Source organism: Sinocyclocheilus rhinocerous, unplaced genomic scaffold, assembly GCF_001515625.1.
Source record: "Sinocyclocheilus rhinocerous isolate Xijiao unplaced genomic scaffold, SAMN03320098_v1.1 scaffold3, whole genome shotgun sequence".
NCBI lineage: Eukaryota > Metazoa > Chordata > Actinopteri > Cypriniformes > Cyprinidae > Sinocyclocheilus > Sinocyclocheilus rhinocerous.
This window is the reverse complement of record NW_015658759.1, coordinates 535,749-554,585: the sequence shown is the minus strand read 5'-3', so window position 1 is coordinate 554,585 and position 18,837 is coordinate 535,749. Positions and strand designations below refer to the sequence as shown.

Genomic DNA, 18,837 nt, shown 5'->3' with positions numbered 1-18,837 from the left:
CAGCTGTTTGGACTCTCATTCTGACGGCTCCCATTCACTGCAGAGGATCCATTGGTGCAAGTGATATAATGCTACATTTCTCCAAAAACAAACTCATCTACATCTTGGATGGCCTGAAGGTGAGTAAATTTTAATTAAACTTTTATTTTTGGGTAAACTATTACTTCAAAACCTGAAATGTAAAATAAAAATGTAAAGCAATGCATTATAGTGGGCAGTTGTGTGAGTTTGGCCATATAATTCATGAAAACAGTTCATGGCAGATTAACTTTTTGTTGTTGCTTATTTGTTATCAACCCCAGTTTCCTGACATTTTCAATGCAGATAATGATTAAAAACTGCACCTTCCATCTGAACGCATTCTCCTTGCTTCACTTCTTCGTCACCTCGTAAAAACATTCCATAATTTCATAAAGTATTTATTTCTAAACAGGACAATGAACTAAGCTAGCTATTTTTGAGCAAAAATAATTTCATAAAGTATTTATTTCTAAACAGGCCAATTGACTAATGGACTAAGGAGTAGCTATGAGCAAAAATAATGCAGTATACAGGCATGTCCACAATGATGATAAACTGCATAAACACAAAAGTAAAAACCACGATGGTAGCAAAATGAAACACAAATGTTAAAACTAATGGTAAAAACTTTGATCTGTCACTAAATATGTATGGCAGCTATGATCATAGACAGTAGGCTAATGTTAGTCCCAGCAGTATGCGTAGGTTGATGTATTTTGGAACGGTTTAATATAGCCTATAATTTATTCAGCTTTCAAGGAGGCTTATGTGTTTTATGCAAACATTAAGTACTTCCTTTCTCACTGCGACCATGCAACCCATCTTTTTCTATATGCTAAAATTATCTAACTGCCATGACAACCTTTTAGAGAGACACTTGTAGTGTTTTAATCGGGAAGCGGTGGGTGCATGCGTGCATTTGTGAATGGACTAGACAGGAGAAAGTCGTGAGGACAACAGTGAGAATGCTGTCATGAAAAACAGCAAACAACCTTATTAGGAAACACTTCACAGAATTGACAAAGACACAGATACTCTAAAAAAAAAAAAACACCTACACAGCTAATCTAAGTCATGTCTTCTCTTTAATGATTTGATTATATGAAAAAAATACATTTGCATAATTTTATTTTTTCATATTTATATATTTAGAAGAAAGCAATTAATTTTAAGTCTGTGAGAAATAATTGAATATCATGGGATTGAACGAGACATTAAAATAAACGCTAATAATTGTCCAATAATTTAATATAACATTGTTTATTACTGCTCACTGACCTTGTAACACTGTTTTGGTTTTGTGTCACAAGGGCAAACTTTCTGTTTCACAAACATAAAAACGTGTGTAATGATAGGTGACATGGTATTTTCCCCCTCCGCAATCTAAAATGTGCCCTCATTTGACCATTTGCGCACACACAAATGCAAGTAGCTAATAATTTAATTATTACAAATTAGTGCACTTTAAATAATAGAGTTGGCCCTATTTAAAAGAGACTTCATAAAACGTATGATTCATATTAAAATCATAAAATATCATTTAATACGAAAGCTATTTTGCATTGTCCAATGCTTCCCAAAGTTAAATAGCCAAAGATAATAAATAAAGTTTTTTTAGAACGTACACGGCGAGTCCCATGATGCTTCGCTGTGTTTGGTCAGAATTTAAATCGCAGCAGCCAATCAGAGGCGGAGATAACGAATCGAGCACAATTCAAAAAGTAGCAGCGACTCACTGCATTCCCGTCACAGCAGCGGGCCGACGCACTTTATTTATGCCCGTTTAATTTCGTTCTTATCCGCGAAATACTACCAATGCGTGCCTCAGGGCGGTGAATATACATCTTTTAGATAAGATACAGTGTATACTGTGGGTTTTCAAGTTGTTGGAGTTATTATTTGAATGTAGTTTTCGGTGGTTCGCAGCGGATGTGGATGACTGGTGAATTGCGTGCTGTTTCGGGATAAAGAAGCAAGGAACTTCGCCTCGGTTATTTATTTTTCAGGACTTTAGGGTTCCTTATTCTCCTTAAATCGTCCTGTAAAGTGTGCAACGATGAGCGCAGGAATCGCAAAGACGGCGAAGCCATCGGCTCACGTCGACCCCAAATCTGCTCCTCTGAAAGAGATTCCTGATGTTCTAGTGGATCCCAGAACCATGAAGAGATACATGCGAGGTCGCTTTCTGGGAAAAGGAGGATTTGCGAAATGCTACGAAATCACAGATATGGACACAAAGGAGGTTTTCGCAGGGAAAGTGGTGCCGAAGTCGATGCTACTGAAGCCGCACCAGAAAGAGAAAATGAGCACAGAAATCGCCATTCACAAGAGTCTCGATAACCCACACGTCGTGGGATTTCACGGTTTTTTTGAGGATGATGATTTCGTGTACGTGGTGCTGGAAATCTGTCGGAGACGGGTAAGATCAGGGATACTGATTTGAAAACAGACCGTCAACGGTCGCTATTCCTGTCACTGGGTGATCGTGTACTACAGTGCTTTAAGTTAACTCATTTAAAGTATGTTAAGATTAACAGGTACTTACTGTGTTCTTACTAACATTAGACTCAATTGTTTATTCCTTATAATAATGTACGAGATAGCTATAAACTAAGACAGGTTCTAACGTTACTTTCTCCCTTACACTGCCAGTCAGTGGATTTTAAACTGGAGGATGTGACGTCAGTTGATTTTCTGTTTCTCGGAGATATTGTTGAAACGAACTCCAGTCAGAAATATTTTTTTTTTCCTCACTTGCAGTTTTTAATGTATCTTTGTGCATCTTATGCTCAGATTCTGTAAACTCAAATAATCATCGAATACTACTAGATAAAGAAATTCTTAAAAATTGGAAACTTTTTTTTTAACCAGGAGGTTCTTGGTGAATTCTTATTTGATTCCTTTGCTTCCTGTTTAAGATTTTTTTTTATTTTTTTTTATTATTTTTCTTCTTGTATGTATATACATCGTGTATGTATAATTTAAGTTTTTTTTTTTTTTTTTTTGTGGTGTAAGCAGAGTTAAAAAAAAGGTTGTTTGACGTTCCCGCCTGCTCTAGATTTGGTGCTTCATTTCTTTCTCTTTACTTGCAGTCTCTCCTTGAATTGCACAAGCGGAGGAAGGCAGTGACGGAGCCTGAGGCCAGATACTTCATGCGTCACACTATTCTGGGTTGTCAGTACTTGCACAACAACCGGGTCATCCACCGAGATCTTAAACTTGGAAATCTGTTCCTCAATGATGACATGGATGTGAAAATCGGTAAGCAAACACTGATTGTTCTTTGCCTTTTTATTTCATCCCTGACCTCTTTTAATCAAGACTGTTTGTCCCATTTCTCTCTCTTTAGGTGACTTTGGTTTGGCCGCTAAGATCGAGTTTGATGGAGAGAGAAAGAAGACCCTGTGCGGCACTCCAAACTATATCGCCCCAGAGGTGCTCTGCAAGAAAGGCCACAGCTTTGAAGTAGACGTATGGTCACTGGGATGCATTCTGTAAGTCCGTTGTTGGATTAAATAACTATGGAAGCATTTGGTTTTCATAAAACACTAGCTCTCTGATGGAATATCATTCTTGCATAATGCTTCATTTTTTTTATAACTGAGCATGTATGATTGCTGATGGTCATGTAATATGTCTATCAGATACACACTGCTGGTTGGAAAGCCACCATTTGAGACATCCTGTCTGAAGGAGACCTACATCAGAATCAAGAAGAATGAGTACACCGTTCCTAGAGTAAGAGTAATGTTTGCATCAGGAGTTGGCATGAATTTTTTTTTTTTTTTTTTTTAATGTCTGTTATAGATATTATTGTAAATATTTGTCTGGTCTTATTTTATTAAATGTTTTAACCTTGTAATGTTTGTAACTTTGTAATCTGCTTTAATTTCATTGTGACTAATTCTGTTTATGTCTGCAACTCGCTAGATTTTGTAGCTTCTATTGTGGAATGTTTAATGCAGCTAAAGTGAAAAGTGAATCTCCTCTTCGGTGTGAAAAACAGATTGGTGGCATATTACATTATGCTTCTTTTGTCTTGTTTAGCACATTAATCCAGTTGCTGCTGCTCTGATTCGTCGGATGCTGCACGCTGACCCTACGCTCAGACCTTCTGTGTCCGAGCTGCTGGCCGATGAGTTTTTCACCTCTGGTTATGCGCCTCTGCGGCTGCCCACTTCCTGTCTCACTGTACCTCCCAGGTTCTCCATCGCCCCCTCCAATCTGGATCCCGCCCTTCTTCGCAAACCCCTCTCGTCACTTAATAAAGGTATGCGTGTAGATAAATCAATTTTTTTAATGCTTTCTTCTAGTATTTTGGCACAACTGTTTACTTTATTTAAATGGCTGTGTTGGATTTCAGTGTTCCCCTACTTCATTGAATATCGTCACTCAGAAATAAAATTAAATTTGAAACACTTTCATGTTGCATGCAATCTTCTGTGTGTACAGGAACAGACAGTCCAATTGAGAAAATGGGAAAAATGGAGCAGCAACAAAGGGAAGATCCTCAGCAGAGGTTAGTTGTTTTATCTGTGTAGATACTGGCAAACTATTGACTCTTTAAATCTGGTTTTGAACACATATTTTGGCCAATAGGATTAAAACCATGATTTTTTAATATAATTTTGAACTCTGGCTTGCATCCATTATAAATGTAGGGTTTGGGCTTTAGAGAAATATGTTTGTATTTAATTAATTTATGTCACTAAATGTAATGTTTTGCACAGGGATGGAGTTGAACAACCTGACTGTCATCTAAGTGACATGCTGCAGCAGCTGGCCAGTCTCAACTCCGCCAGGCCATCTGAGAGAGACTTCATTAGACAAGGTAACCACATGGATTCTTTGCATCTTGCAACAGAAGGGATGTTGCTGTATTTTAATGGAAATAGGAATAGGAGCTACTGTGATAGTAAAAATCTATATAACTATACTTTGTGCATTTGCACATAAAGCCACAAAAATATGGTCATGTGCTGATTGGTGTACATATTCAAACTATTGACAAGAATATTGCAATGACTGATCTTTCCATTTATAGGGGAAGCAGAGGACCCTGCTTGTATTCCTATCTTCTGGATTAGTAAATGGGTCGACTACTCTGACAAATATGGCCTTGGTAAGACACCATGCTGACACTGATATACTCAAGCCAGTATCCAAATTGGAATTTGTTGTTGCACTAAAATTTCAGTAACTGGAATATTCCCTAAAAACTGTTGAAACTGTCTTTATTCCCTCTAAACCATATCATTAGCATTTCTCCAATGATGCATTTTGACTCTTAGTATTTTTTATTTATTTTTTTGTGCAAACAAACTACAACAGGCAAACATGTAAGCAGGGTGAACTCACTTTGTGAGTTCATGTAGAGTAGAAACTAGAGCCCGACCAATATGTTTTTTTTGGGGGCCGATACTGATATTTGGGAGTAAAAAAAAAAAAGGCCGATACCGATATATCGGCCGAATTTGGCGCGGATTCGTCACGCAGTTACGGAGATATGGCCGTTCAAAGTTTCAATGGTTTTCTATAGACTTAAGCTTCAAAAGCATTTCATCCAGGTCGTCAGTTGCAAACAATGGAGCGCGCTCTGCTTGACAAACTAAGTAATTACACCATTTCAAGCATTTTATTTGCGTTATATGTTCTGTAAAAAAAAATTTCATATCGGCGGCATATTCGCCCATACCGATATATCGGCGACAGGCTCATATCGGCCGATAATATCGGCTAAACGATATATCGGTCGGGCTCTAGTAGAAACATTTAAAATTTGTTTGGTTGAAATGGAGAAGTGGCTCATTGCTGAAGAACTTTACTGTGACTGATTGAATTTATTACCTGAGAACACAACACTCTTAACAGCATAAGTTCAATTACCCTAATTACTGAAACTTTTATTTTAGGGTTTTGGCTAAATAAACTTTTTATAATTCTGGTTAAAAAACAAAAAAAATAATTTTGGTGCATCACTACAATTAGTAGAGTTAGCTGCAGTTTAGTTTGGTGGATCCATCAGTCCTTAAGGAATGAGCAAAGTATTCTTCTTTCACTAGCTATGTTTCAGTCAACATTTTTCAGCACACTCTTGAGAGTCCTGCACAGGTCCTGTTTAGTAAACTCTCACCCGCCCTGCACATGCAGTACTTGACAGAACACCCTGACCCGTTATCTGACAGCAGCATTAATTTAATTCCGTACCCAGACCCGTTTGACATAAAGACCGCAAGCTGAACCGCACCCGCACTAAATCTAGTACATCAGGTAGGCAAACATTTTCTCATGTAATGAGCAATCAAACCAACATTGATGGAAAAATAGATATGCATTGCAACATGGTAGTTAATTAACATAAAAAAAGATGAGAACGTGTGTCCTTTGTGTAAATGATGTGAAATTTTTTCCTACATATATGAACAATCTGCCCATATGGGGAATGACTCTGCATTTGAATGCATTTGTCTCTTCTGAAACCCTGCAGTGTATATGTGGCCATTGGTCCTCCTAACAGCATGAACAACACTTTTATTCAAATTGTAAATGGATTTATATACAGAAAGCAAGCAAGGAGCACTCCCGTTATAATCAAGCTGCCATTCATGTCAGTTGCAGCGCGATTGGCTACGACGCTCGATGCTGCAAATCATGTTGTAAATAGAAACCTTTTTTTTGGGGTCTTCAGACTACAGAGCGTGAACGCAAGCAACCATTTGAAAGCATCTGTCTATCAGCAGATATCGAATTGAGGCCCTGTTGAATTGAACACCGCAAATGACAACACAATATTCCACCAGTTACATCAAATATTAGCCGTTCATCCGTCCCACGTGCAGGACTCTGCTCTGAGGTTCAATTAATGTATTATGTAGGGAAAAAAGTCACTGTCTTCCACGGTTGCGGCAGCTATATATATATTAGGGATGTGCGGCTCTAGTCGACTAAACGGTACAGCTCCTACTAGTCGACACTGAAAACAATAGTCGATTACACGACAGAAAAAAGAAAAACAGTATTTTATCATTCACATTACCATCATTTTAACACTGCGATATGTATGTGTATATATGTATATGTGTATATGTATGTGTATATATATAACTTATATACACTTTATTTATTTATATATATATATATATATATATATTACTGATATTTTGTAGCAAATTTCTAGGAAGTGAAGATCGTTTTCTTGAACACACAGGATGGAAAAGGTGCTTTATTCACAAATGTTTTGAGTATTCAATTTTTTTTGTGCGCAAGTTTCATTCAGAAACGGCTACTTGCATGCTGTCTAAAAATATTGCCCATATGCTAATGTATTTTTGCCCTTCATAGGTTACCAACTGTGTGATAACAGCGTAGGCGTTCTGTTCAATGATTCCACGCGTTTGGTCATGTACGCTGATGGTGACAGTCTGCAATATATTGACCGCAACTCAGTAGAATCCTACCTCAGTGTTCGTTCCTACCCTTCTTCGCTCTCCAAAAAGGTCTGTGTATGCTGGAAATAGCGCAATGAACGAGTTTCATAATGGTTTTGTTATCCAGGATTGCTGAAGTCTTTTTTTTTTTTTCTTTTTCTTTTTTTGGTTTAGATTACACTCCTCAAGTACTTCAGGAATTACATGAGCGAGCACTTGCTGAAGGCTGGGGCAAACATAACACCCCGTGATGGGGATGAACTGACCCGGTTGCCTTACCTCCGCCACTGGTTCCGCACAAAGAGTGCCATCGTGCTACACCTGAGCAACGGAACTGTGCAGATCAACTTCTTCCAGGTGAGAAACTGGCATGTCTAAAATGGATTAAGTACTGCATCTGGGTACTTGTGATGTCAAACAAAATCCAGAAGAATCCAAACTGAAACCGTGAACTCACCATTTTCTCTTTGTGCCCTCCAGGACCACACTAAGCTTATTTTGTGTACCCTGATGGGAGCAGTGACGTACATCAATGAGAAGCGAGAGTTCTACACCTATAAGATGACCCTAATCGAGGAGTTCGGATGCTGCAAAGAGTTGGCCAGCCGTTTGCGCTACGCTCGCAACATGGTGGAGAAGCTCATGGCCTGCAAAAGCACTGCCACTAATGCTACTTCCGCCCGCTAACCCACTGACATCACAAATTGTATAGCTTTGTGTTCACCACCAACTCTGCTCAAGTCTGAGGGCCCTTAAATATTCCAGCAGTAAAACTTGTACAGTTCTACGCTATGACTTCCTCCTCTGGATCTGTTGTTTACTCTACTATCACTTGTTTTTTGGGGTTGGAGTTTGTGACCATGCCGGGTCTCTGTATCATGTGAATGCTCTTGTACATGTTTTAATGTTTTAGAACTTGTCTGTTTACCTTTTGACTGTTCTTTGTATAAAAGCTTTTGAGGTTAATCTTTTAATGTGTAAGAGAATATTTGAAATAACTTGGTATTCCAAAATAAAGAGAATTTTTAGAGAAACTGTGATTGTTAGATACTGTTATTGATAAATAGAAGTTTATAATTGAGTTAAATTAAAAATATAAGTGTCTTGAAAATTTGTTTTGTGTTTGAGTCAACATGAAACCTTGATCATTCAATCATTTCAATATTTCACTTTACTCATTTTAATATTTTTGAAATGGGGTGTTTCATGTTGAGTTTTCCAAGGTAATATGCACTAAGTTTGGGATTAGTATTTATTAAGTTTGGGATTAGTATTTATTATTATTTTTATAATTAAAACATTTTAGTCAGGTTGCGTTAAAGGGTTAGTTCACCCAAAAATGAAAATTAGCCCATAAATTACTCACCCGCAAGTCATCCTTGGTGTATATGACTTTCTTCTTTCAGACGAATCCAGTCGGAGTTATATAAAAAATTGTCTTTGATCTTTCAAGCTGTTTAATGCCACTCAGCGGGTGTTGCATGCATCAGTCCAAAAGAAGTTAAATAAAAAGCGCCCATCCATTAAAAAAAATAGTGCCTCACACGGCTCCGGGGGGTGAACAAAGGCCTCCTGTAGCGAATCGATGCGTTTTTGTAAGAAAAATATCCATATTCAAAACGTAATCACTTTAATGTAGCTTGCGCCAACAGTTGTACACAGAAGCAGCTCAGGGCGGATGACGTATGAGTTCAGTGTTGCGCATGCTGAGTCTCATGAAAACCAACGTTTATTAACAGGAGCAAAGAAAGCAAAGTTTCCTTACTTTAGCAAAGGAAAACCAGTCTCCTCTTGGCTTATATCGAAATCCTCCAACATTCTTCTTTACAAATCCTCGTTTTGTACTTCTAATTCGTGACCGTTGTTTTGTTTCGATCTCTCCGCGTGCGTCACTTCTGAGCGGCGCATGCGCAACGCTGACCTCATACGTCATTCCCCCGGAGCTGCTTCTGTGTACAACTTTTGGCGCAAGCTACATTAAAGTGATTATTACGTTTTGAATATGGATATGTTTTTTACAAAAACGCATCAATTCGCTACAGGAGGCCATTGTTCACCCCCTGGAGCCGTGCGAGACACTTTTTTTTTTATATGGATGGGTGCTTTTTATTTAACTTCTTTTGGACTGATGCATGCAACACCCGCTGAGTGGCATTAAACAGCTTGAAAGATCAAAGACAATTTTTAATATAACTCCGACTGGATTCGTCTGAAAGAAGAAAGTCATATACACCTAGGATGACTTGAGGGTGAGTAATTTGTGGGCTAATTTTCATTTTTGGGTGAACTAACCCTTTAAGTTGATTTAAAGTGACCGCCAATGCATTTATAATATTACAAAAGATTTATATTTCAAATAAATGCTGTGCTTTGGAATTTTTTATTCAAAGAATCTTGGGAAAAAAGCACATCCACGTTACCACAAATTTACTATGCAGCATGACTGTTTCCAATATTGTTAATGTTTCTATTAGAATGATTTCTGAAGGATCACGTGATCCTGATGACTAGAATAATGACAGCTTTGCCGTTCACAGAAGTGAATTACATTCTAAAATATATTAAAATAGAAAAGTTATTTTAAATTGTAATATTTCACAATATTACAGTTTTTATTGTATTTTTTAAACTAATAAAAGCAGCCTTGGTGAGCAGAAGAGACAAAATCATTAAAAGTCTTAACAATCCCAAACATATTGCATGTTTTCTGAATTATAGGAATGACTTGATGTCACAAGCATATGTATCTTAAGCTTATGTTAAGACAGCATGTGCAAACAAGAATAAAAAATAAAATAACAGAATAAATAAATTCAATCAAAATTTAAAAGTACAGTTTATTTAGTTTTTTTTTTGGTGCTCAAAACAAAAAGCAAGATTATATCACTGTCTGAAGTGTTTTGTAGAAGTACCATGTTTTTGCACATACACAATGGTAATAGCATGATATTTTTTGAAGTACCTTGTAATAAACACATAATGTCAATACCACCTGAAATGATCAGTATTTTGTTTAATGGAAATCCACAACAAACACGTCTGCAACAACATTAATCTGAATCAAGTATAAAAGTTTTTGGATCTGTGCCACTGTAACAAATAGTTGCAAAGATATTTTTGGCAAAACAATCAGTATACATTTAATTATTGGGTAGAAAAACGAAGGCACTAGTATTTCCACATTCAGTGAATTGAGTGAATTTTCAGTGGCAAAAATCCTCAATGCTTAATTTATAAAAAGTTCTTTTTTTTTTTTTTAACTAGTGTACAGCAGGCTGTAAAATACTTCAAGGAAACACAATATTAGTGTTTTGAAGCTGTAACGCTGAGAGATGGGGATGAAGCTGCAATGTGTGATGGACTGTAAAAGATCCATAAATGTAGCACAAAGCTGTGATTCAAACCACACAAAGCAAAATCAAAAGAAAAAAAATCCCAATCCCAGTCACACAAATACATATACACTTGGTGTACAAATTGACTAATATAATAAATTAGCATTTTTCGTTTTTAGTCCACTATCAAAGATCTTCATATTTCTGCAAATATCAATGGATGTAGTGCTGGCTTTTGTCATTCTTTAAGCTTGTAACTAAGCTTGCAATTGTGTGTGGACCCTCAGACCCGGGACCGCTCTCAGTGTGTGTTTTTTTTCTCAGTCATAATCTCACATAAAGCTACTGAATGGCTTCAGAAAACCTGGAACATCCCGCACAAGATAGACATATAGATATATTTATAGAGACATTTTCACCCCTTTTAGAAACTTAAAAGCTTCTGTCCCCAATCATTGAAACCGAATTTAAAAATGCACAGTCTTCAATACTTTCTCCTTTTGTGTTCCATGGATGAAAGTAAGTCATGAGTTTGGAACAACATGCGGGTGAATATACAGTTTGATGACAGAATTTTGCGGTGAACTATCCTTTAAGAATGTCCTTAATATGAAAATACTTTACTTTAATACCATTTAAATTCTACCTATTAAAAATATAAGTAGTTGGCTGGCAATTCAGTAATCTTCTGTGTTAAAAGACAGAATTAAAATAAAACTGACAAATGGTAGAACATTTGTCAATCTATTGGCTGATGTCAACTCATCAGAAAATATGGCCTTTTTATTTCTTTGCTCTTTGGTTCACATCATAAAGCCAGCAGCGACAATGGCAGCTCTGTAAAAGCCCATTAATACACACTGACCTACAAAACCAGTTTCTGTAAAAGCATAGGCATAAAAAACCTGGGTAAATTTCGCTCAGCAAGTCCAGTAGGATGTTTAAGTAAAATTTGTCAGTAGTGCTCTACAACGAAATGTGCTCACAGTTCTGAAGTGCAGAATTCTACATCGACAGTGTTTAGTTGAGTCCTCAAGGATCTTACTTTTCCTCTCCAGTCCAGTGCAGGAACAAACAAGCATGTCTCTATGGATGGTGGTAGTATGGGTGAAAGAGTCTCTCGGGGGCACAGATGCTAAGCGCTGAATGCGTGTGAAGCAGTAACCGGGGGAAACGGGAGGTAAAATATGCCACGAAGCCATCAGGGACTTCACCGAGAGCTGTCTGAACCTCTGGTGGGAGCTCATGATAATGATGCTTCTGTTAAAAACATTAGAAGACAGGTTAGGCAGTATATTATATTATTCAAAAGTTTGGGGTCGGAACGACTTTTTTGAAAGAAATTAACACGCATTAAACTGATTAAAAGTGAAAATTCAGCTTTGCCATCAGAGGAATAAATTCAATTTGAAAAAAATATTAAAATAGAAAAGTTATTTTAAATTGTAATAATATTTGATATTACTGTTTGTACTTTAGTTTATATTATATTATATTACCATTCAAAAGTTTCGGGTCAGTAAGATTGTTTTTTCTTTTTGAGTAAAAAAATCCTACTTTTCTTCAGCAAAGATGAATTAAATTGATCGAAAGTGAAGGTGAAAATTCAGCTTAGACATCACAGGAATAAATTACATTTTAAAATATATCAAAACAGAAGACAGTTATTTTACATTGTAATATCATTACAAAATATTACTGTGTTTAATCAATTTTTTTACACTTTGATAAGAAACTTCTTACAGAGAAAATCTTACAGACCCCTTTTGAATGATAGTGTATATTATATTATATTATCAGTGCAATATGAATAGTTTTTTGTGTGATTAGTGACTTTTGTATGCATATGTAAAAACATTAAGTTCTAAACACTTACTTTATTTCTCAGCGCTCGAAGTAGGTCTCTCACAGAGTTTCCTTTATATGTACGAAATTTTCTAAGATCTGTCAGATGGAAAAAGTTTTATATTAGGCTTGCAAATATATAGACATGCATAAACATGAATTGAAACATTTTTCATTTCATATACATTAAAGGGGTCATCGGATGTCCATTTTCCACAAGTTAATATGATTTTTTAGGGTCTTAATGAAAAGTCTATAACATACTTTTGTTGAAATTTCTCAATGGTAGTGTAAAAAACACCCTTTTTACCTTGTCAAAATCACCTCTGCAGAAATCAACCCGTTTTTTGCATGTTGCTTTAAATGCTAATGAGCTCTGCTGACCCCGCCCCTGTCTTCTGTGGAGTGACAAACCGTGCTCTGAGAGACTGTTTACTTTAGCCGCGAAACTTGCTAAGTAGCACGTTATTAGGAACAGCGATTGCAAAGATTCATAAAAAAAACCTTATACTCACTTCTGCTGTAAGTGAAGCTGGATCACGAATGATTCGCACGAATATAAACGCATTTAGGTAGATCGGGGGCACATTTCCTTCACAAACAAAAGTAAGAAACTGAGCACGGCCTGATTTGAAAAAGGGGATATTATTTTTAGGGATTAAATAAAAACCACTGGGTGGATTTTTATCATTATAGGGTAGATGTGTACACACACTGCCAACACACATTTATGTTCAAACAACATGTAAAAGTGAAATTAGCATCCTATGACCCCTTTAAAACATTCCACATTTTATTCAATATTTCTGTAAAATAAAAATTTTATTGCAATTATTTGTAATGGTAAAGTACAGTAGTAGCAGTGCTTACCAGCCTGCAGTGGTGCTGATATGTGCATCCTCCAGTTGGTTCTTACGACAGATCTGCCGGAGTTCTCCAGACGGGCCACTATAGCACTGTCTGCTGGCTCCTTCTCTATTCTGTCACTGACATCCTAGAGCCAAAAGAACAACTTCAACATTGCACTTTCTCACTATACACAATGAACACACACACAAAAACACACACCTGAAAGAACTGCAGCTGTTTCTCTGGGCTCCAGAAGAAGGGATGTTTGAGGATGGACGCTGCTGAAGGACGCGTCTCTGGTTCAGCACTGATCATCCGCTCAATCAGATCTCTGCCAATCACATCCTCTACAAACACCAAAACAGCCATAAAACATTAATAAGCTATTCAAATATGATTAGACAGCATAGACAGCAGCGGAACTACCACATGTCACATGGACTATTTTATCGATGCCCTTACTACCTTTCTGGGCCTTGAATGTGATAGCTGTGTTGCTGTCCATGCAGGATCAGAAAGCTCTCAGATTTCATCAAAAATATCTTCATTTGTGTTCTGAAGATGAACGAAGGTTTTACGGGTTTGGAACGACATGAGGGTGAGTAATTAATGACAGAATACAATATGTAAGATTTTTTTATTAAAATATCCAAAAACCACTAGAATGGTGTTATATATTTTGCTGACTTGTGTACTTATATTATCCCAAATGTTTCGAAGAATGTTTAAATCCAGAGAAATAAGCAATTTTAACTAGAAGCACGGCCCGTGTCTATAGTGTGATTGTGTCGCCTGCCAATGACGTCATAACCCCTCGATTTCCGGTTTTGTTTTGTAGAAAACATGGAAACACCAAAGATGCTTTAATATGTTGTGCGCTTTATTAGACAGGTGACGACTGCACAGAGCAGCATTATAACAGAACTTTCAAATGTATCTAGTATGATAAAACAGCGGTGCTTTTCTTCCCCCCACATAGGCACGACCGGAAGGAGTGGAAGCGGTCGACTGGCATAATAAAAGCTCCACTGCTTTCGAGCCGTATGTGTCGCGCTCGTTCAGTGGCCTCGTTTTGCTTCGGCGGCTTTCAGCCTCACCCTGCTTCATTCTACTACGTTAATAAATCATTAGCTCATCCATGAACATGTTTTCTGCCCGAGTCCCGTCAGATTGCATCAGCTGTGGGGATGAAGACGACAACTCCCATGATTCCACACTCAGTCACGACGTCATCAAACTACGCCTGTGTCTATTTGTTTATTTTGAATACGCGCCCTCTAGCCACGAAAATCCCATATTGTGCCTTTAAGTCAGTGATAAGTGTCTAAACAAAACCGGACACTTCTTAAACAGAAAGTACACATCCATATACTTAAAATTCATGCATGCACAAACCATGTATATCCTCCATAAAGTGGTCAAGGTTATAGATTCCAGAGAGGATATTAGCTTGACGCCGCAGAGTGTCACCAAACGGATGCTGTCCTTTGGACGTCACATAATAAAACACACATCCGGCCGAAAATATATCCACTGCACTCGTCTAAAGACAGAAAAATAGAGGGAAAGGAGACAAACTTATAAAGAATATATCTTATTTGGTGAGTTTTTAAAATTCAGTAGACCACAGTATCTGTTTTTTAAACTGAACATGTGACGTGTGTGTTTGTATGCATGTCTACTGATCGTACAGGGTTCCCTTTTGGAGCATTTATGAGTAATTCAGGGGCAATCCAGCCTTCGGTTCCTGGTATTCCAGAGCGTAGGCTGAAACTATGGCGACCATCTGGAAGCTTCTTACACAAGCCGAAATCTGAGATCACCGCCCGGACTCGACCCAGTGCCCCCGGGAGAGAGAGCAAAATATTTCGTGGCTTTAAATCCCTGTGAACTGAGCACGAGAGGGACACGTAATTACTAATGAAGGTGGGTCCGTCTGCTTGCATGCATATATACTGTCAATATCCAATTAATTTAATAGCACTTAATAAACATTGATGCAATGCAATACTACCATGTGCAACTGTGATGCATTTTTAAGAAGTTACAGGAAGGAAGTTATGATTGAAATCATTGCTATGGCAACAGTGACTCACCGATGTTGAGGGAGTGCAGGTGATTGAGGCCACACATGGTTTGGTCCAGCAGGGACACTGGGTTCAGGTCTGAGTAAGGACAGCTTGGGTCCTCCACATACTGCATGCCAAACAGAAAAACCCAATCAGAGTGCATGGAAACAAATCAGTTGTGATTATACAGCTGATTATACAGATGAAACTGAATACTAAAAATGTTATTATACACTTAGAAAATAGAAAATACAGTACAGTACAAGAATATAGTTGTGGCATATTGCCAAAGTCCTATTTGTGATCACAGTTTTTGTCTTGCTTGTTAGTAGAAATATAATTTAATAATTAATAATTAATAATTATAATTAATAATTTAATAATTAAATATCTAAATCCTTAAACCATCTTTAAAAATGAAGCGTTTTGCATATTTGTCAGAGAATGCATCTTGAATATAAGTGTATTTTCACTTGGCTTGGCAGACTGTTTTAAGCATAAATCTCACTAATTTATGTTATTGTTAAGTCAAATTAAAACTTTAAAAAGCATTTTTGTTAACTGAAATAAAGCTGAAATAAAATGAAAAATATAAATATTAGATACAAGTATTAAATTGACTAAAACTGAAATGAAAATAAGGCAAAAAAAACGTTTATTAATAATACTAAAATAAAAAAACACTGCATGGTATTAAAGACACATTTAATATTTTTGTTGAGGCTACATTGTTTCAATGTTGTTATTGTTAACTAAAACTAAAACTTAAAAAGAGTTTTTGTTAATTGAAATAAAGCTGAAATAAAATAAAATATAAATATTAGATGAATTATTATGATTAATTAGAAACACATTCAGAACTGTTAAGTGAAATAAAAATAAAGCTAAAAGAAAATTTAAAAACTACTAAAAACAACAAACAAAATTCCTAAACTAAGGTTAAAACTGAAAAAAAAGCTTATTCAACATGTTAATAAATACTATGATAATATTCTAATAATACTAAAATAACTAAAAAAAATACTGCATGGTTTTAAGACATTTAACATTTTTGATGTGGAAAAGAATGTGTTTTTTGAACCTTAAACCGCATAAACACATTTCATTACACCAAATACACAAAATAATGTTCTTTTTAGCAGCATCATATGACCTCTTTAAAGGTTAATTGTGTATATTATACTGCATTATACTTTTTGTGCAACTTGACTAACTCTAACCCTAAATGCACAAACAGTTTGTTTTCAAGCAGATTACCTTGTCTGCCACTGGTTGACTTCTCAGTTCTAATGATACAATTCTAATGTTCCTGCCCCAGTGCAGACCAACTTTACAAATCACGATAAAACAGTGAAAAGCAGAAAGCAAACTAGTACCACATTCAAAAGCACTGTTATGTTCAACAAACACACACACTCACTGAAACACACCTGCTGGAGTGTAGCGGCACATAGCTCTATGGCAATGTAAGTGAACTGTCTGTCCCGCTCTGTGCAGAAGTAACGGATGACATTGGGATGCTCGTCTGATTCACGGAGGAGCTGAACCTCTCGCTCTGCAAACTCCACGCACTCTGGAAGGATACGCTTTACCGCCACACGCCGACTGTCAAAATGACCCCTGCATCCATAACACCAGTGAATTAAGGGTAAAGAACAACCAACCAAACAAACCAGTGAAAAACTAGCATCACAATTCATAATAACCCACCGGAACACAAAGGTTCCCTCTGTCCCATGGCCCAACACCTCAGCAGGACTGAAAGAGATTTTTCCAACTTCCACAACGTCAGGCTGTTCACCTGAAGAATATGAGTTACACACAATTTAAAAAACACAAAGTAAAGGCTTAAATTATAGTGAACAACATACAGGTTTGTAAATGAAATAAACTGCTAGTTTAGATAAAAGGAAAGAACATGGGCCTCATTCATGAAATGCAATTCTTATAATCAGTCATAAAAAAGCAATTTACTTAAAGGCACAATATGTTATTTTTTCGCCGCTAGAGGGCGCGTATTCAAAATAAACAAAGAAACAAAGGTGTAGTTTGATGACGTTGTGACTGAGTGTGGAATCATGGGAGTTGTCGTCTTCATCCCCACAGCCGATGCAATCCGACGGGACTCGGGCAGAAAACATGTTCATGGATGAGCTAATGATTTATTAACGTAGTAGAATGAAGCAGGGTGAGGCTGAAAGCCGTTGAAGACACAATGACACTATGGACACGGTCCGTGTCACTAGTTAAAATTGCTTATTTCTCTGGATTTAAACACTCGTCGAAACATTTTGGATAATGTAAGTACACAAGTCAGCAAATATATATAAAACTGTTCTAGTGTTTTTTGGATATTTTAATAAAAAAATCTTACATATTGTGCCTTTAAGAATAGTTTGAATTTAACAGGATTTGCACAGAAATTTGTTTTTGTATTTCATGAATAAGGTTCAATAGTTGATATGGATATAGAATAGTTTCCGTACTTTGTGATTGAGCAGCTGTCGTAATTGGGGCGGAGTCTTTGCTTGAGAATGGCTGAGTTTGATTGGATGCAACAGAACTAGTCTTCTCTGAATGGCTGTTGTTGTTAAAGGATGAGGTTGAGGATGGAGTGTTGGGCTCTGTGGCAGCGCTCTGATTGGTCAACACCGGCAGAGGGTTGGAGTCCACTGGCTCTTCAGATCTCTGGGATTTTCTGACAGGCTAATAGAAAAGAAAAGAACAAGCAGTTTTATACTTGTTTATTTATATTATATACATACATACTTATATGCATATTAATATACGTACACATATAAGTATATAATAAATATTATCCACCTATATATTTATCCACCTAAGATGGTGTCACTATTAATAATAAATTAAATAAATAAATAAATAATATATTCATTAACATCAGAAGGCTACTTTAGAGGAACACTGATACTGATACTAATTCATTCAAAACACACTTTATAAAACAGATAGTTCCGGTCCTTGATTCTGATTGGTTGAGCCAAGGTCGAAGCTGTTGAAAATTACTCTACAAACATACACCTTTGTTTACATTTGTGTGTTGCTCGGCAACCACTTTGTTGGAACCACAACCGTTTCTGAGGAACTACATTGTTTGGCGGAAGAATAATATTTGTATTAATATCATTACACTTTATTTGCTCTGTTTTATTTTGTGAAACCTTACTACGTATATGGAATAACCATTTTATAAAAGCAATAAGCCCCAAGAAGCCGTGGTTTACAGTGAATTTATAACAGCTAAGGGGCGTTTGTAAACCACGGCTTCAC

General features: G+C 36.7%; 2 protein-coding genes across 3 annotated transcripts in view; one reads left to right on the top strand and one right to left on the bottom strand.

Moving 5' to 3' along the window:
- Positions 1-8,447, top strand: part of LOC107722962 (serine/threonine-protein kinase PLK1-like) — a 10,946-nt gene extending 2,499 nt beyond the window's left edge. The window contains exons 1-11 of one of the 2 annotated variants that reach the window (XM_016531461.1): positions 1,726-2,440; positions 3,114-3,282; positions 3,371-3,515; positions 3,666-3,759; positions 4,069-4,291; positions 4,474-4,540; positions 4,752-4,852; positions 5,066-5,143; positions 7,363-7,517; positions 7,623-7,805; positions 7,929-8,445. In XM_016531461.1, coding sequence (XP_016386947.1) covers positions 2,078-2,440; positions 3,114-3,282; positions 3,371-3,515; positions 3,666-3,759; positions 4,069-4,291; positions 4,474-4,540; positions 4,752-4,852; positions 5,066-5,143; positions 7,363-7,517; positions 7,623-7,805; positions 7,929-8,135 — 1,785 coding nt within the window. In that variant the 5' untranslated portion in view covers positions 1,726-2,077 and the 3' untranslated portion in view covers positions 8,136-8,445. Of the gene's footprint in view, positions 1-1,725; positions 2,441-3,113; positions 3,283-3,370; positions 3,516-3,665; positions 3,760-4,068; positions 4,292-4,473; positions 4,541-4,751; positions 4,853-5,065; positions 5,144-7,362; positions 7,518-7,622; positions 7,806-7,928 lie in introns of those variants that run through there. The other variant, XM_016531462.1, reaches the window with a different exon arrangement.
- Positions 8,448-10,267: 1,820 nt separating this feature from the next.
- The window catches only part of LOC107722925 (serine/threonine-protein kinase/endoribonuclease IRE1-like), a 15,288-nt gene continuing 6,718 nt past the window's right edge, over positions 10,268-18,837 (bottom strand). The window contains exons 14-23 of the mRNA XM_016531422.1: positions 18,033-18,252; positions 17,257-17,347; positions 16,977-17,166; positions 15,574-15,673; positions 15,169-15,368; positions 14,873-15,020; positions 13,697-13,824; positions 13,499-13,622; positions 12,660-12,727; positions 10,268-12,043 (exon numbers count right to left, since the gene is read on the bottom strand). Of these exons, the coding sequence (XP_016386908.1) occupies positions 11,870-12,043; positions 12,660-12,727; positions 13,499-13,622; positions 13,697-13,824; positions 14,873-15,020; positions 15,169-15,368; positions 15,574-15,673; positions 16,977-17,166; positions 17,257-17,347; positions 18,033-18,252 (1,443 nt within the window). The 3' untranslated portion in view covers positions 10,268-11,869. The remainder of the gene's footprint in view (positions 12,044-12,659; positions 12,728-13,498; positions 13,623-13,696; positions 13,825-14,872; positions 15,021-15,168; positions 15,369-15,573; positions 15,674-16,976; positions 17,167-17,256; positions 17,348-18,032; positions 18,253-18,837) is intronic.